The 17,979-nt window shown below is 52.0% G+C and overlaps 1 protein-coding gene across 1 annotated transcript in view; it reads right to left on the bottom strand.

The window, feature by feature from the left end:
* HTRA1 (HtrA serine peptidase 1) overlaps positions 1-16,544 on the bottom strand; it is a 57,491-nt gene extending 40,947 nt beyond the window's left edge. Inside the window, exon 1 of the mRNA XM_061403750.1 lies at positions 15,917-16,544. Coding sequence (XP_061259734.1) covers positions 15,917-16,529 — 613 coding nt within the window. The 5' untranslated portion in view covers positions 16,530-16,544. The remainder of the gene's footprint in view (positions 1-15,916) is intronic.
* Between the last annotated feature and the right edge of the window lie 1,435 nt (positions 16,545-17,979).

The raw sequence follows: 17,979 nt of genomic DNA, 5'->3' as shown, positions 1-17,979 counted from the left end.
GATAGCATATAGGGGAAAGGAAGACCAGATCACCTTACACGTCTCCTGAGAAACCTGTATTTGGGCCAAGAAGCAACAGTTACAACTGGACATGGAACAACTGACAAAATTGGGAAAGGAGTACGACAAGGCTATATATTGTCACCTTGCTTATTTAACTTCTATGTACAGTAAATCTTGTGAAATGCCAGGTTGGATGAATCACAAGCTGGAATCAAGATTGCCAGCAGAAACATCAACAACCTCGGATATGTAGATGATACCGCTCTAATGGCAGAAAGTGAAGAGGAACTAAAGAGCCTCTTGATGAGGGTGAAAGAAGAGAGTGAAAAAGTTGGCTTAAAACTCAAAATTCAGAAAACTAAGATCATGGCATCCGGTCCCATCACTTCATGGCAAACAGAAGGGGAAAAACTGGAATCAGTGACAGATTTTATTTTCTTGGGTTCCAAAATCACTGTAGATGGTGACTGTGGCCATGAAATTAAAAGACACTCGCTCCTTGGAAGGCAAGTTTCAACAAAACCTAGACAGCATATTAAAAAGCAGAGATATCACCTTGCCCACAAAGGTCCACATAGTCAAAGCTATGGTTTTTCTAGTAGTCATGTATGGATGTGAGAGTTAGACTATAAAGAAGACTAAGTGAAGAAGAAATGATACTTTTGAACCGTGGTGCTAGGAGAAGACTCTTGAGAGTCCCTTGGACTGCAAGGAAATCAAACCAGTCAATCCTAGAGGAAATCAACACTGAATATTCATTGGAAGGACTGATGCTGGATCTGAAGCTCCAATTCTTTGGCCACCTGAGGCAAAGAACCAACTCATTGGAAAAGACCCTGGTGCTGCTGGGAAAGACTGAAGGCAGGAGGAGAAGGTGACAACAGAGGATGAGATGGTTGGATGGCATCACCGACTCCATGGACATGAGTCTGAGCAGAGATAGTGAAGGACAGGGAAGCCTGGCATGCTGCAGTCCCTGGAGTCACAAAGTGAGACACGACTCAGTGAGTTAACACCAACAAAGGGGAAAGGACAAAATAGGGAGAAAGGAACTCAGACAAAATGATGGCTGGATTCGTCCAGGGTCTACTCGCCAAGGGGCTGTGGCAGACCAGTCAGGGCAGCCACCGTCCTGCACGGCTGGCTCTCCTGCACTCGACGCAGTCCCCGGAGCACTTTGGGTCCAGCCCTCTCTTCCTTGAGAGTACCTGGGCATAAGTAATCCAAGTTCTTATTAAGGCAAGGGTACAAATGCATTGTACAGAGGTTGGAAAACCTTTCCATTTTCATTGGAAGGACCAGGAGGAGTAATTACCCCTGAGATGCCAGCTTGGACCCACCACTGCTGTCTGCCCGGAAGCCTTGGGAAATTTCTCTTGGCCACCAGCAGGCACAGCCAGCCAGTCTCCCATAGGCTCAGAAATGGTAAATAAAGGAGCAAGCACAGCAGGCTTGCAGTGGGTGTCAGGGAAAGTTTAAATAGCCTTAGAAACAGCTCAGTTGAATAAGGGGTCTGGGATGCACTCCTCACCTGTCAGCCACCCTCCCACAGTCAAAGTACCCCAAGAGGGTGTGCCCCATAGGAGGCCAGTCTCTGGAGCCCCCATCTTCCAAGAACCAGCCTAGATTCAGGCCTAGAAACCAGTGACCCCTCGGAATGTATTGCCAGCAGGTGTATGCCCAAGGCTGTCCCCTTATTCATCTATAGAGGGTCCCAGGGTCACATGTGAACATTTCTTTGTCCCTAGTAGGGCAAGATTAAAAGTAACTACAAAGAGGTTACTTGCTTGGTAAATAAATCCAGGCCCAAGTGAGAGAGGGCCCCTCATCCCCAGGAGGAAATTATCACTCGCACACCATCCACATGGGCCCAGCGGCCCAGTCTCACCCGTCCGGTTCCACTCACTGCTCAGAACCTTTACCCCGAAGCCAAGTGGATCCTGGCAAGGCTGGGTAGGGGTGGGGGACAGGGATGTCGGGCATCATACTGCCCTGAGCCAAAGGCCCCCCAGCTCCTGACAGAGCCAGAACAGACCCGAGAGAGGGAGAGGGCTGCAGGCCAAGGCAAGCCGCCGGCACCGTGGAGAGACAGAAGCTGAAAGACTGAGCTTTACCGTGAGCGGCGAGCCCTGCCACGCCGCCCCCCACATCAGGACTTTGGATGGTGGGCCTCCACACCTCTGGCGGAGTGTGGGCACCCAGGGCCCCAGCTGGACCAGGTATGTAGGCGCGTGGAGCCGCACCAGGAGGCAGGCGGTTAAGTAACCTGACACCGCACAGCTGGGAGAGCGGCTGGTCCACATCCCGGGGAGGCACAAGGATGCTTTTCTCACTGAGCAAAGCTCTCTTTGTGAGGGTGCACGATGGATTGAGCGTTACCTCGAGGGGCACAGGAGGAGAAGGACTGGCAGCTGAGGGGGAGAAGGAACAGCAGGCAGGCGGCAGGTAAAGGAGCCAGGGCGCCAGAGGAGCTCAGGACGCCTCCTCCTCTTCCACTGACCTTGGACTACCTTCCCCCTGAGGGTCAGGAGAGACACTGACTTAAACAGGTTCCTAATGGATAATGACCTGGGATGTGAAAAGGGGATTGTTGTTTAGTTGCTGAGTCATAACTGACTCTTTGCAACCCCATGAACTGTAGCCCACCAGACTCCTCCATCTATGGGATGTCCCAGGCAAGAATACTGGAGTGGGTTGCCATTTCCTTCTCCAGGGGATCCTCCTGGACCAGGGGTTGAACCTGTGTCTCCTGCATTGGCAGGTAGATTCTTTACCGCTGAGCTACCTGGGAAGTCCGCAAAGAGGATGGGGCCTCCTTTTTGGCAGAGCACTTGCCTGGAGGAGAAGAAAAAAGCATCACCTAGCGAAGGTGGCAAAGATGCCTTGCCAGACTCATTTTCTCCATGTTTTCAGTTTGAGCGACTGCATTCTGTCTGCCCCGCTCCATTAGATTCCAAGGACATGTGTCAGCCATGGCTCCAATGCGGAGTCTGGCCCCGTGCTGGTCTGGAGCGTGGAGGCAGCAGAGACAGAAGCGAGACCTTGCACATTCCAGGAAATCAGACCCCCATTCTAATCAGTGCTGTGACTGCAAATTCCAGGGCAGAGGGGCCCGTGCAGCTAGGTTTCTCTGAGCCCTGCAGGGAAAACGCACAGGAGGGAGACAGAAGCATCACTTAACTGAGGCCGAGGTGGCCGACTGAGGTCTAAAATCCACCCGGAAATCCTGTACATCATCAGGGCCACTGTCTGCAAACGTCAGGAAGCACGCAACAGAAAAAAGACACAGCTTTGGAACCCAGGGTCCCAGGGCCAAAGGCCCTCAGACCCATTCTTGTGGCAAAAATCTGAATATTCACAGGTAGCAACTGTTTTTTGTGTTTGTTTTTTTTAATTCACAATTGGATGGAGGACCACTACACTCTCTCTTTTGCAGAGAAATAAAAAAGCAAAATGGAGGAGAGTTACGTGTGACCCATTTTTCGGCTCCTACTGAATAAAGGAGGAAGACCGGGCGGAGCCGGGGAGCCTGGCCTCGATTTCCAGTCCGCACTGGCACTTTCAAGGTCTGGCAGCTCCTGGCTTTCCGGCACAGTCTCCCAGACGGCTCAGAGTGGGAAAAGCTTGCCTGACGCCAGACCTCAGACTGCAAACTCGTCCCCCACCTCCATGTGCCCTGAGAGAGTGCCTGTTTGTAGGGGCTGGGCCAAGGCTGCCACCGATGATGCTGGAAGAGACTCGGGCAGGTGAAGTAAAGGAGGAGAGAGACAACCCAAACAAGTCTAAGACAGCCTCCCCCAAGGAGGAGGAACGGCTTTCAGGGGGCGCCCGGCCAGCTGGCCAGTCAGCTATAAGCAAGGCCCAGTTCTCTGCAGTTTCAACTTTACTGGTAAAAGGTAAAAGGCCTTTTCCAGAACAAAGCGTCTATGTTTAAAGGTGCCTGTCATTGATAATCGCTTTTCAGTCTCACTGGCGAAAAAGAAAAAAGTCCTCGCTTGCATACCCATACTGAATGCTTGGGTTTGCTGGGTATTGTTGCCTTTCATAGTTTTTTTTTTTTTTTTTTTCCTGACCTGTTTGACGTATTAGGGGGAAAAAAAAGAGTTTCCAATCCATTCCACAACACGATTTCTTTTTTCAGAAGTCTCCTGAACACCCAGCATGATGTGTCTATTATTATCTTTGGGGAAATGGCTGACTGCTCAGCTCACAAAAACACTATTAACTTTCCTCCTGATAAGCATCTGGCTCCGGTCTTGACCTTCCCAGATTTCTCAGCCCGGTTCTTTTCCTGCTCCAGCTCCTCCTGCTTGTTGTGTCTGAAGTGGCCAAGGCAGTTCAGGCTTCCGAGAAGCCTCCAGCCTCAAGCAGCTTGGAGGTGACCAGTCTGTCAATGAAGGGCCTGGGACACGCTCCTGAGCTGTCAGCAGCCATCCTCCTGCAGGTCCTGGTGGAGAGGGGTGGGCCCGGTGCTTGGGGTTAGAAGATGGGAAAGTGTGAGGAAAAGGATGTGATAGTGAACCAAGACCCTCCATCCGGGTAGGGACCATCCAGAGAGGTACCCCTTCTGCCCATTTGCTGATAGGCAGTATCCTCGAGCTTCCCAGGTGACTCCGTGGTAAAGAATCCACCTGCCAAGCAGGAGATGCAAGTTCAATCCCTGGATCAGGAAGATCCCCTGGAGGAGGGCATGGTAACCCACTCCAGTACTCTTGCCTGGGAAATCCCACAGACAGAGGAGCCTGGCAGGCAACAAAGGGGATCTCAAAGAGTTGGACATGACTTAGTGGCTAAACAGTAAACCGTCCTCCGGTTAAGAGGAGGGGAACTTATAAAACTGAGACAAAACTCAGAAGAAATCTTTGGCTCAAGTGAGAAGTAAAAAGTGGGTCTTAAGACCCAAGACGAGCCACTTCCCTTCTCTGGGCCTCAGTTACCTCATCAGTAAGATGAGGGGGATGACTAAACCATTTCCAACATCCTTTCCAGCTCCTGAAAAAATTATACGACCTAATATATATGAAAAGTGTATTTCCTGATCTTTCCCTTTCAGTACGTAATTCCCATCCTTATAGAGTATTCTTATTTTCCATCTTGGCTTCCTGCAGCCTGTGTTCCAGCTTCTTCTGGGCCGCCTCGGCTGTCTAGACTTTCAAAGTGACGTTTGGGGCTGGGATTAGGGAAACCCTAATCAGGAAGAGGGGATAAAATAAAAGTCTAGCCTTCCTATATTCACACAACAGAATATTATTTGGTCATAAAACAAGGTGAAGCATGGACACCCACAAGATGGATGAACCCTGAAAATATTAGTCAGTGAGACGAGGTAGTTACAAAGGACCACAGATGTATGATTCCATTTATATGAAATGTCCAGAACACGGTAATCCATAGAGACAGAAAGCAGATTCATGGATCCGAGGGCAGAATTCTGGGAAGTATGGAGTGACGGCTAATGGGTACTGGGTTGCTTTTCGGAGTGATGAAAGTATTCTAGGATTACACAGTGATGACAGTTGGCACTAGTCGGTAAATACACTGATCTGTCTGCTTTAAAGGGGTGAATTTTATGGTAGGTGAATAATATCTCAGTAGAACTGCATAAAAAAAGGGGGAAAGTCAGTTTCTTTTTACTTCTTTATTGTGGCTACTGGAAAATTGTATTTTACATATGCAGCTTCTGTTGTATTTTGGTCTATGTGTAACCAAACATTCCAGTAAACATATTGTTCATTTTTCCAAACAAGCACAAACAGTCTGGCCTCCTCCTGCATCCTGAACTGAGTCGGCATCCGGGAGACTGAGAGCAGAGAGCCCTGGGCTGGGCGTCCAGGCACTCAGCCTCTGTCACAGCCTGGTTTGTGACCTTGGGCTTTCACAGCCCCCTGCTGGTCCTGGCCCCACAGGCAAAACACGAACATTGGGCCACACAGTCCCCATTAGGTCAGACAGCCCTGGAGGCTCAGACAGTAAAGTGTCTGCCTGCGACATTCGAGACCAGGGTTCGATCCCTGGGTCAGGAAGATCCCCTGGAAAAGGGAATGGCAACCCACTCCAGTCCTCTTGCCTGGAAGATTCCATGTATGGAGGAGCCTGGTGGGCTACAGGCCATGAGGTCGCTAAGAGTCGGACAACTTCACTTTCTTTTCTTTCACGTTCAGCGGGTAAAATCAAATTTTAAAAGTTCTCATTTTTAATACCCCAAACGTTATTTATCTCCTAAAAGCAGTCGACCTGAGAATAAAAGTCACGTACAGACATACCAGGTAATTTATTGATGGAGTAGAGTGGTTTAGTACCATTGTATTCCATTTATCCTGATGGATTTCTTTGGGGACAGTTTCTTCCTGGTTGCCGCAGCTTTCAGTAACTTAGGAGATGGTTAATTCTGTAGCCAATGGCAACAAATATGGGTACAATCCCCTGGAAAATAATTTGGCAACGTACACCATGGGCCATAAAAACTGTCACCCTTTAATCCAGTCACTGTGCTTTTTAGTATCTATCCCTAAAGAATAACCAGAAACAGAAAGCCATAAACACAAAAAATGTTTGGTTTGGGGAAAACACAGCCCAAATGAACATAAAAAGGACTAGCTAAGCAAACGGTGATAACACTCGGGACAGAAACAATGAAGCTGCTGGAATAACGGTGGAATCCTAGATCTTTTTTATTCTTTTTTATTTATTTTTTTGATGTGATTAACGTATAATTTTCAAAAACTGGTATAGTGTAATATGCCATCAAAGCATTTCCCATGATGTCTAGGCAGCATGGTGAAGATAAATTAAAAAGAGCCTTTATACTGAGAGAGGAAAATCTTGGTATATTTGTCCCAAAGAAAATCAAACCACAGTGAAAAGATATTGAAGCATCTCAGCCCTGACTTATCTGGCATGTCCACTATGATATTTATACTGACTTTTTTCTTTTTAGCAGGAGGACTGTAATTATGGTTCAAGGGCATTAATAGGTGCTTAGAACTCTTGAGAGGAGAAGTCAGTCATTATATGGATAGCCTTTTGATCATCTTCCAATCCAAGCAGATTATTTTTGGTGGGGGTGGAGGAAGCTTTCTTTAGCATCATTTTGTACTCTTGCCTGGAAAATCCCATGGATGGAGGGGCCTGGTGGGCTGCAGTCCATGGGATCGCTAGGAGTCGGACATGACTGAGCGACTTCACTTTATTTTTTCACTTTCATGCATTGGAGAAGGAAATGGCAACCCACTCCAGTGTTCTTGCCTGGAGAATCCCAGGGACGGGGGAGCCTGGTGAGCTGCCGTCTCTGGGGTCGCACAGAGTCGGACACGACTGAAGCGACTTAGCAGCAGCAGCAGCAGTAATGAGAGACTAAATGAAAGTGCCCACTGTCTCATGGAAATGGTGTGTGTGGACCCCAGCCTCTCCCAAACAGCCCCCTGCTTTAGCAGGAAGGGACAGCTGAGGAGCGAAGGGCTCCAGTGTGGAACCCACACCAGCCCACCAACCCTCCTGCCCCAGTGAGCTAAGCAGCTTGTGAGAGTCATGTTCCCTTTGAGTGCCTCTCTCTTAGGTGAAGGGTTGGGCTATGGGACCTTCGAGAACCTTCCACACTCAGATTTCGAGCTCTGGGATTCTGTCCACAAGCCAACTGGTGGTTCTGACCAGTCAACAGTGTCTCTGCAGGAAAGGAGGGGTCTTTGTCCACAGGATCCCAGAAAACATGAAGGTGGAGAGTTGATGTGGTTAGAGAGGGGTCGTGGAAGGTGTGTGCACACAGTTGTACTCGTCAGAGGATGGAGGAGACAGCCCTAGGAGACAGCAGTTCTGAGCTCCAGAATAGACCCCGGAGACATTAACACCTATCTTTCATGAACCAATAGACCAAGTAGGAAGAAAGTGAGTAAGGATGCAGTTGACCCAAATGGCATTATCAATCCACTAGACCTAAATGATGTTTACAAAACACTCCATCCAACAACACCAGAAAATTCTGCCGTTCACACGGACCATTCACCAAGAGACACCAGGTTCTGGACCAAAGAATACATCCTAACCAATTTAAAAGAACAGAAATCACACAGAGTATGTTCTTAGACCACAGAGGAACTGAACCAGAAATCAATAACAGAAGGCGAGCTGGAAAATCCCCAAGGGTTTGGAGATTAAATAACATGCTTCTAAGTAACGCTTGAGTCAAAGATGTCTCAAGAATAGTTGGGAAATGAGGCAGACTTGGGTTCAAATTCTGGCTCCACCTCCCTCTCCTGAGTAGCCCTTGAGAGTTATTACTCACTTCTCAGAGCCTCATCTACTCCTCAGTTGGACAATGAGATAACAGTGCTCTCTCCCTAGGTGGCGATGAGGGACGCAGGAGGTGGGCCCATGATACCAAGAGCACAGCATCCAGCTCCCAGGAAGTACCCGGCAGTGGGCGCTCTCCTGGTCATGGCTCCGTCCAGTGCTGCTGCCCAGCACCTGGCTGTCCAGGAGAACACTGACCCTTCTCCCCTCTCCCCCAGGCTAGCTCAGTCTCTGCCAGAGAGAAGCACTTGTGACTGCCGAGTGCTGAGCCTTTGCTCCTCTGTATCCAGTTGGCAGCCATTGGCCTGGGCAACCCCAGCTGGCAAAACCCTCTGTGTCCATCCATCCCCACCAAGTGGTGACGACCACTTGGAATACTGGCAACAAAGAGAGGGCTCTCCTAGTCACGGGGTGTAAGATGACTCAACTGTTGGATGACCAAGTAAAATCTCGCCTGAGACTGTGTGCAAGGGAACTCTACTGCAGATCTTGCCAGACTCGGAGGGAAAAAAATTCATCAGGCACACAGGCCTACCGTCTTCTTCTCGAGATCAGATTGCACAACTAATGAGAAAGATGTTTCCTGAGGTTTGAAAATATTGCACAAGGCTCTGACTCATTAAGACAGAGCTTATTTAAATTTGAAAACTATCGAAAATTCCAGCCACAACAATGTGCCCTCTGAAACCACCATGTGCCCAAGGAGATATAATTATCTCCTGATGAGGGCCCAGCTGCTGTCACATGACGCTGGGTAGGACTGCTTTTATGGCAAGTGCTGACATGACAATTTGTCCAGGGGATCTAAAATAATAGGCCACCCATGGACTCTCAATTTTGCGACAAATCTTTCCTCATAAGGAATTCCTGAAGCATGGAAAACAAATGGAGCATCAATCAAGAGGGTCTCAGGGTTTCTATGTACTTCTGTGTCCTGGGCATCACAAACCCGAGGAAGCGTGAACCAGATGACATTTGGAAAATCCCAGGTGTTCCAGACAAGCAGCTCTTCAGTCCAGAGAAATCACAAGCTTCCTAGATGATGCAGACCGTGACTGGGGATTCAAAGGGTGACAGGCAAGGTGGCGTCTGAGTCCTTCTGTCCAGAGAAGCTTTCCTAACATATTTGTTAGCAAACCCCAAGTCAGCCTCCAGGACACAGGCCTGGCGTCACCCTCATCCTCTGTGATGCCTCCCACCTTATCCCCAGGAAGACATCATGACAGCACTACCTCCACTGAGCTGACTCCTCATTGGCTAGCTCCATGAAAATGATGCTGATGCTGATTATGACCACTAACACGGATCCAGTTCTAGTAATGCACTGGGTACGGTTCTAAGCACTGAGTTCATATAATTAGCTGCTTCCATCTTCCAACAATCCTATGACATAGGTATGTATGCACCATTATTTTTATTATGATTTTACTGATGAAGAAACTGAAACTGAGAGAGTCTGTCATGTAAGAGACGTCATCCCCTTAGAAAGTGGTGGTCTGACTCGAGAGAGTTCCAGAAAAACATCTACGTCTGCTTCATTGACTATGCTAAAGTCTTTGACCGTGTGGATCACAACAAACTGTGGAAAATTCTTCAAGAGATGGGAATACCAGACCACCTGACCTGCCTCCTGAGAAATCTGTATGCAGGTCAAGAAGCAACAGTTAGAACCAGACATGGAATAACAGACTGGTTCCAAATTGGGAAAGGAGTATGTCAAGGCTGTATATTGTCACCCTGCTTATTTAACTTACATGCAGAGTACGTCATGTGAAATGCCAGGCTGGAGGAAGCGCAAGCTGGAATCAAGATTGCTGGGAGAAATATCAATAACCTCAGATATGCAGATGACACCATCCGTATGGCAGAAAGTGAAGAGGAACTGAAGAGCCTCTTGATGAAACTGAAAGAGGAGAGTGAAAAAGCTGGCCTGAAACTCAACATTGAAAAAATTAAGATCATGGCATCCAGTCCCATCACTTCATGGGAAATAGATGGGGAAACAATGGAAACAGTGACAGACTTTATTTTCTTGGACTCCAAAATCACTGCAGATGGTGACTGCAGCCATAAAATTAAAAGATGCTTGCTCCTTGAAAGAAAAGCTATGACAAACCTAGACAACATATTAAAAAGCAAAGACATCACTTTACCGACATAGGTCCATCTAGTCAAAGCTATGGTTTTTCCAGTAGTCATGTATGGATGTGAGAGTTGAACCATAAAGAAAGCTGAGCACTGAAGAACATACTTTTGAACTGTGGTGCCAGAGAAGACTCTTGAGAGTCCCTTGGACAGCAAGATCAAACCAGTCAATCCTCAAGGAAAGCACTCCTGAATATTCATTAGACTGATGCTGAAGATGAAGTTCCAATTCTTTGGCCATCTGATACGAAAAACTGACTCATTAGAAAAGTCCCTGATGCTGGGAAAGGTTGAAGGCAGGAGGAGAATGGGTTGACAGAGGATGAGATGGTTGAATGGCATCATCGACTCAATGGACATGAGTTTGAGCAAACTCTGGGAGTTGGTGATGGACAGGGAAGCCTGGCGTGCTACAGTCTATGGGGTTGCAAAGAGTTGGACACAACTGAGCAACTGAACTGAACTGATCAGACTCCTTAAGCTGGGTGTGATACAACCTACTACAAATTCCTTGACATCATGGACTACCCAGCCTTACTTACCTTACTTACCAGGTAGAGGGTCCTTTTACCTGGACCCTCTGAGTACACAGTAGGTGTTCAATAAATGCTCTGAATGAACTTAGAACTCATGTCATTAATTCTAAAAGCTGAAATCTGAGCCCTTCCAGCAGCAATAGACATGCCTCTTCAATGGAAGCCTTTCAGAAAAGCATTTGGGATGGCTACACGTCACAGTTTCTCTGTTGACATTAATTTTCTTTCTTTTTAATAGCAGAGAAGATGGGGAAGGAAAGAGAAAAGACCCAGGAGGGATCTTGCTCCAGAGGACACCTGCAGCCCATCTTCAGAGCCCCTGGGGCACAGGGAGGACCACCAGGCTCAATGCAGCTCACCTCCTGTGTCTAGATGTGTCTCCACAGTGGTCATGGGGGAACAGCAGCCGCTGGCACAAAGCTGCAGAACAAGGCCCCCAGGCCCAAGATGGGCTACACGCATCAACGCCAACCTTGGCTTTAACTCTCAATAACTTAAGGAAAAGAAATAATTCTTGAAGAAGTTACTCAAACGCTTGGCTTCTAGACACTTGGCTTACCAATTTTATGAAACCTTAATATTTTAACTCTTTGGTGGCTCAGCCGGTAAAGAATCTGCCTGCAGTGAGGGAGAACTGGGTTTGATCCCTGGGTTGGGAAGATCCCCGGGAAGATAGTACGGCAACCCACTCCAGTATGCTTGCCTTGAGAATCCTCAAGGACAGAGGAGCCTTGGGGGCAGAGAAGTCCAAGGAGTCGCAAAGAGCTGGACACGACCAAGCGACTAAGCACAGCACAGCAAGACCAACAGAGAGCCAAAGAAGATAACCAACCAGAGTGAGCAAAGCCCTTATAAATTACTTCTAAGCCGGTGGTGGCTCTTCACCAGGAATGCGTGGCCAGCCTCCACCAGAATCCCTTCCTTGTCAGGCCTTGGGTGGAACCAAGATGGGGAGTCCCTGGGCTTCAAGACCTCTGGGCTCGGGGCTGCTGTTTGAGGCAGGGGTGGGGTGCATTCCTGGACTGTGTACGAGGAGGAGAAAAAAGATCAGGCTTCTGATACTTGGGGAGTCTTTTTTGGGCCTCTTTCCTGGCTTCCTGTCCGTTTTTCAGCAGAGACCGGTCAGAGAGCCTGGCTAGTTTTTTGCAATGTCTGGGAATCCAAAGAAGCCTTTCTCTGCCTAAGAACAGTCTGGGGCCCAAGGCTCTGGTTTGGAAATATCTCTAGTACAGCTCCCCCTGTGCTTTTTTGCTTTTTTTTTTTTTTCCAGCAAGAGCTGCCTTAATGGCATCTGGGGGTAACCATGTCCTCCAGCTGCTGTGCTGGTGGAGCGAGCGATGTGACGTGTCCTGTGCTTCATCTCAAGGCCACGGCCATCTGGAGCTCTGTTTATTCCAGCTATTTGCTTCGGTTTAGCTGGGGTTGGCTTATAATATCGGTTTCTCTGTCAACAGCACAGAGTGATTATGAATGGGCTGTGGACCAGATGCACGGGTTCAAGTCCTGGGCAAGGCACAGCTCTGCGACTCTGTCTCCCAGCTGTCACCCCGGGAGGATGACAGCACACTCCTCATGGGACTGCTGGGAGGATCAAATGGGTTGGCACAGGGCTGGCACAGAACAAGCACGAAATATATATTAGCCCTTATTATCCGATTATTATTATTTGCAATCCCTTTCTTCTTTTTTTTGTAATCCCCTGACCAGTGCAGGGTTTCTGCTTTAAACTAATCCAATCAGTTCCTGGTGGAAGACACCGGCTCTCTAATCTCTGGTATAACTGTACACTTTCCCAGCCAAACTTTGACAGCAGCATTGATTTCTGAAATCGACGATGTGCCCTCATTTCCAGAACCATGATTAGAGACCCTCTCTGAAGTCTTTGTGAAACAGCACACAAACGAAAGCACTCCCTTTTCAGGGCCCTCAGGGCTGGTGCACTGGGATGACCCCGAGGGATGAGATGGGGAAGGAGGTGGGAGGGAGTTCAGGATGGGGAACACATGTACACCCATGGCTGATTCATGTCAATGTATGGCAAAAACCACTACAATATTGTGAAGTAATTAGCCTCCAATTAAAATAAATAAATTTAAAAATTATATATATATTTTTTTAAATGCTCTCTTTTGAATGGGGACACATCCCACCATTCAAAGATCCGCCGAGACTCCCACGGGCTGCTCACGAGCCCCCCTGCCTGCCCTGCCCTCTCTGTCTCTGCCCCAGTCAAACCTTCCTTGTGATCCCAGGACTGGCAGAGCCGCTCCTGCCCAGGGAGCTCCTTCCCCACGTCCTCACGTAGCTCGCTCCAACTCCAGGCTGCCAATCCAATGGCGGGGCCTCCTCCAAAAGACCTCCCACGGCCACTCCGGCTAAAGGAACGCTCTGGCCAAGCCTCGGAGCCAGAGCCGGCGGCCAGTGCACCGCGCTGAACAATGACTTCAGGTGACCTGCTTGTGGGCAAGGCTTCGACTGAATGAAGCCAGGCTCCGGTCCTCAGAGGTACCTCTGGAAAGTCAAGGGCAGCGGGCTGGATGCAAGGATGGAGGGGTGGCAGGGAGGGGTGGGGAGCAGAGAAGGGCAGCAAAAGCAAAACCTTTCATTGAGGAAGGAAAGGCTGGGTGGCCATGGATCTCCAGTACCTCTGGTTTCGTCTTCCATTCATTTGTTCATTCAACATCCTCCCCACACACGCATCTGCCAGGTGCCTCCCATTTGTCCAGCAGACACACACACACACACACAGTGCTGGATGCACGCTGGAGCTCAGTAAATATTTGCAGAAAGAAAGAAGGACAGGGGAGAACCGCTCTGCACCCTCTGTCTCTCTCTCCTCTCACCACGCTCGTCCTCCCGGGGCCGTCCCCTCTCTGGCTCTCCCCAGAGCCTGCTGCGGGCTTGCTGGCCAGCAGCAGACGACCTGTTCTCCGTACATACACACACGGTGACTCTTAATGACTCCGCCAACTCCAAAACTTGCTAAGTGACTCCACCTCGCTGGCAATCAATCTGGGGCTCCAATAGTGCCAGTTATTCAGGATCCTGTGCCGTGACACTACAAACAGTAACAGCTGGCTTGTTTTTGACAAAAAAAAAACATGCAATGTGCTTTTTTAAAGTAATCACCTCACACCCAAATTATGGCATGCATCATGTCTCTGCGCCCCGGTGTGGTCTGCTTTCCACCGCTAGCTTCGTCCTATCCAGCTTTTTTGTTTTGTTTTGTTGTGAGCTGCCTGGCTCAGGAATACAACCCAGCCCGTCCTCTCTGGCCCTGGGACTCTGCGCCACCAGCCTGGGTCACCCCGATGCCTCCCCAGCCACACCAATCTACTCACCAAACAAGGCTGGGCTCAGCCTGCACCCCCCACTCCACTTGGGATGCAGTTTGGGGCCTCCCAAAACTTCCTTTACCCTCCCCAGCGTCCGTTCCCCCAGCCAGGTAAAGCATTGGGTTGCTTCTGAATAAGGCTGTCTGGGTTCAAATTCCAGCTGAGTGACCTTGGACATATAATTCATCCTTAGTTGTTCCACCTGTTAAATGGAAATGACTTCCCTCCTCTTGAGGCTGTGAAGGCCGAGTGTGGTCACACGTGTAACACACCTAGCCCAGGGACTGGGGCACCGAATGGGCACCCAATACACATCATTGTGGTGCCCACACCCAGACTGGGCAGGTTCACTTCTCTCTGGAATAGGTCTCCTCCACCCTCTAACTAGGCTGTTTCCTGAGGGCAGAGGTTCTGCGTTTTACCTGTAGGGCTCTGGCACCCTCCTCCCCAGGCCCGTCAGCCTGTGCCAGGCCTCCGGTTGGTCCTAGACCGTTTGCCTACCAAGAAAACCTAGCCCAGCTGCCCGGTGCTGGGCTCCCCTCTTCCCATCTCCATGCACTGCCCGCGATGAGGAGGAAGCCTTCAGGCTGAGGGCAAGTGCCCTGCCAAGCAGGGCTGGCCCGTCCCCACACCGCTGGATTGGCCGGGGCTGAACTCAGCATTGTTTTTCCATATGGTCTCCGGGACTGGAGAGAAGCAACCTTCGGGAAGGTCCCGCGAGAGAGTTAGAGGGATGGCTCCACCCTTCGCTCCCCCCACCCCCAACTCCCCGGCCAGGACGGGTCTTACTGATTCAGAAAAGATGCTTCAGGAGGGAAAGGGCTACACTTTTCCCTCACCCCTAACGCGCTCCCCTCACCCTTGCCTCTGCCTTTCCCCTGATCCAGGCTCAGCTTATTCAAATCGAGCCACTTTCATTTTTGTGCGGTTGGCTCAAAACCCAGGAAGCGACGCTGGCATCAGTGCCCGCTACACCTCCTTAAACCGGTGCTTGACCGGGAAACCCTGGGGCGGGGAGAAACTGGGGAGCCTCAAGGGCATGGCTACCTCTTTCAAATAAAAAGTTAAAACTTTTCAACCAGGAGATCGCTAATGTGAAACATGAACCCTGTTCATCTTTAGGGAGGCGGGAGCGGGGCGCGGATGAAGCGAAGGAATGGAAGGCCACAGAAATGAGACTTTGTGGTCCCAACCCCGGGGCTCACTCAGCACTGAACACTTTTTCCAGCCCCGAACTTCTCAACCCTCTTTATGCCCACATTCCCGTCTTGTTTGTCCCCCAGGCCCTGGCACGGTGTGGTTCCCCGCGGGGCAACCAGCAGGCGGCCTTGGGCCGGAGGCCCCGGCACCGGGTTCCCCCGGGAGGGGGTGGAGTGGGCTTCGGGATAGACCAGGGCCAGGGACCGCCACGCGCGGAACGACCTTGGGCTGGGCGCAAAGCTCGGTTCCGAGGGAGTCCGCGGATCGCTGCCACCCCGGGGGTCGATGCCCTCCTCTCCCAGCCAGTGGGTGCCCCCGGAAGACCCAACAAAGCTTCGCGGCCCTTCTCCCGGCCCGTCCGTCCCTCGGGGCCGGGATGTCGCGACCCGGGAGCTCCCGGAGCGCCGGTACCTTGGCCGCAGGCGCCGCGCTGCAGGACGATGACCGGCGGCTGATGCAGCCGCTCGGAGCGACGGCTGGCGGCGCGCAGCTGGCACAGGTTGGTGTAGGTTTTGGCGTCGCTGCCGCACACCGGCTCGTTGCTGGCGCACACGCAGAGGCCAGATTGCGCTCGCCGCCGCACCGTGGCCGAGGCGGGCACCCCGAAGGGCACCACGCACTGCAGCCCCTCGCCGCAGGGGCCCTCTTGCAGGCCGCACTCTGCCCCCTCGGGCGCGCCGCACACCTCGCAGCAGCCACACGCGTCGCGGACGCGGCCGCCCTCGCAGGATCCCGGCGGTGGGGCGCAGCGCGCGGGGTCGCAGCGCTCGGGACACCCGGCGGCGCCCGGCGCCGAGCGTCCGGCCCGGGCCGGCTGCGCCGAGGCGGGCGCGGCGAGCAGCAGCAGCAGCAGCAGCAGCGGCGGCGTCGGCGGCGGGAGGAACGGGGCGCGCGGGGGCTGCATGGCGACTCCGACGGCGGCGGCGGCGGCAGCGGGCTGGGCGAGGGCCGGAGAGCGGCTCCGGGCAGAGCGCGGGAGGGACTCGGGACGAGCGAGTGCGCGCGGCCGCGCGGCCCAGCCCATTGGCCTCGCGGCGGTGACGAGCCGCCTTGGGGACGGGCACAGCGCCCGGGAGGGGGGCCGACCGGATGGCGGGGGGGGCGGTGCGGGCGGCGGGGGGGCAAGCGGGCGAACCGGGGACCGCCTGCGGCGGGGCAGGGCGGGCGCGGCGGGGCAGGGCGGGCGCGGCGGGGCTCGTGGGCGCGGGCGAGCAGGCGGGGCGGCGCGCGTGTGGGTCCGCCCGCTCGCGGGGCTCTGTTTCCCGGTCTCCGCTCCCCACGTATCCGCTTCTCGCGGCTTTCTCCGCCGCCACTCGGGACCTTAAAACCAAAAAGAGGCTTCGCACAGAGGAACCCGCGCGGGGCCGGCGCGCAAGCGCCCGGGAAAGTTCCCGCAAACTGCCGAGTTGGGGACCCGCCCGGCCGCGGGAGGGGCCGTGGCTCAGACCACGGGCCGGGTCACGCGCTCCAGGGCAGGAAGGCGAACACCTCTCTGGAACTGACCCCCGCGCTCAGCACGCGCGACCGTGACCATGGACACCCCCCAGCGAAGAAGGCGGGGCTCGCAGGGCTGGCACAAAGCCAGCGCCCAGACCCGGCGGCAAGTGAAAAAAAGCAGAGAGCAGAAATAGTTAGAATATAGTCATTCGAGCCATTAAAAAGTTACAGGTGGGATGCGTGCTTGTTCCTGCCCAGAAGGGCTCGGGAAGGAGACACGAGAGGCTGTGGGGGGCGGGGGTGGTCACCGGAGGGAGAAGGGTTTTGTACTGATTGAGTCTTTCTCCAAAAGCTATTAAATAAAAGGGTTCGCCTTTGGTCTCCCACTCGAGAGTCTTCGGTGCATCATTTGGGACAGAAGTTAATCTAGCCGTGGCCAGGAGGAGCAAGGGCGACCCCGGAGGTGGTCCCCGTGCCTGGGAGGTGCTAGGCCCGCAGATGGGCAAAGCTTGCACCGGAGGAGCCAGGAGGAGGAGGGCTTGCGCAGCCCTAAGCCAGGGCAGAGGCGCCCAGGGGTGGCTGGGTGGGCACTAGGCTGGCCTTAGAGGGAAGGTAGTGGTGGAGGCTTAGTGACTTTTTGCTGTTCTTCTGTATTTCGTTGTTCCCTTGGGTACGAACGGGGTATTTTTCCAACAAAAATAGTTTAAATGTAAAATCTGAATACGTATAACTCCCCCTCCCCTACCCCCACCACCGCAAAAGCACCTCCAAAATGTGAGACATGTTAGCGTCCAAGGTCCAGAGGGGTCCCTGGGCCCAAGAAACCGGCCAGCAGGAGGTCCACATCCTGGGGCATGACAAGATGTTTCGGCCTTGTCCTGAGTGTCTGGACCCCAGGGCAGTATTTCCTGAAGCCAGGACCTCACCTTGTGGGAAGGGAGGCCTGCACTCAAAACTGACTCAGCCCTGGATTTGGGGGGTGTGGGAAGGGGTGATACCTCTGCTGATTAGAGGCTCTAAGTGCTCAACTGGCTGAG

The sequence above is a fragment of the Bos javanicus genome, chromosome 26 (assembly GCF_032452875.1).
Source record: "Bos javanicus breed banteng chromosome 26, ARS-OSU_banteng_1.0, whole genome shotgun sequence".
Lineage (NCBI taxonomy): Eukaryota > Metazoa > Chordata > Mammalia > Artiodactyla > Bovidae > Bos > Bos javanicus.
The sequence above is the reverse complement of the archived record's forward strand: the minus strand, read 5'-3'. Positions and strand labels throughout refer to the sequence as shown.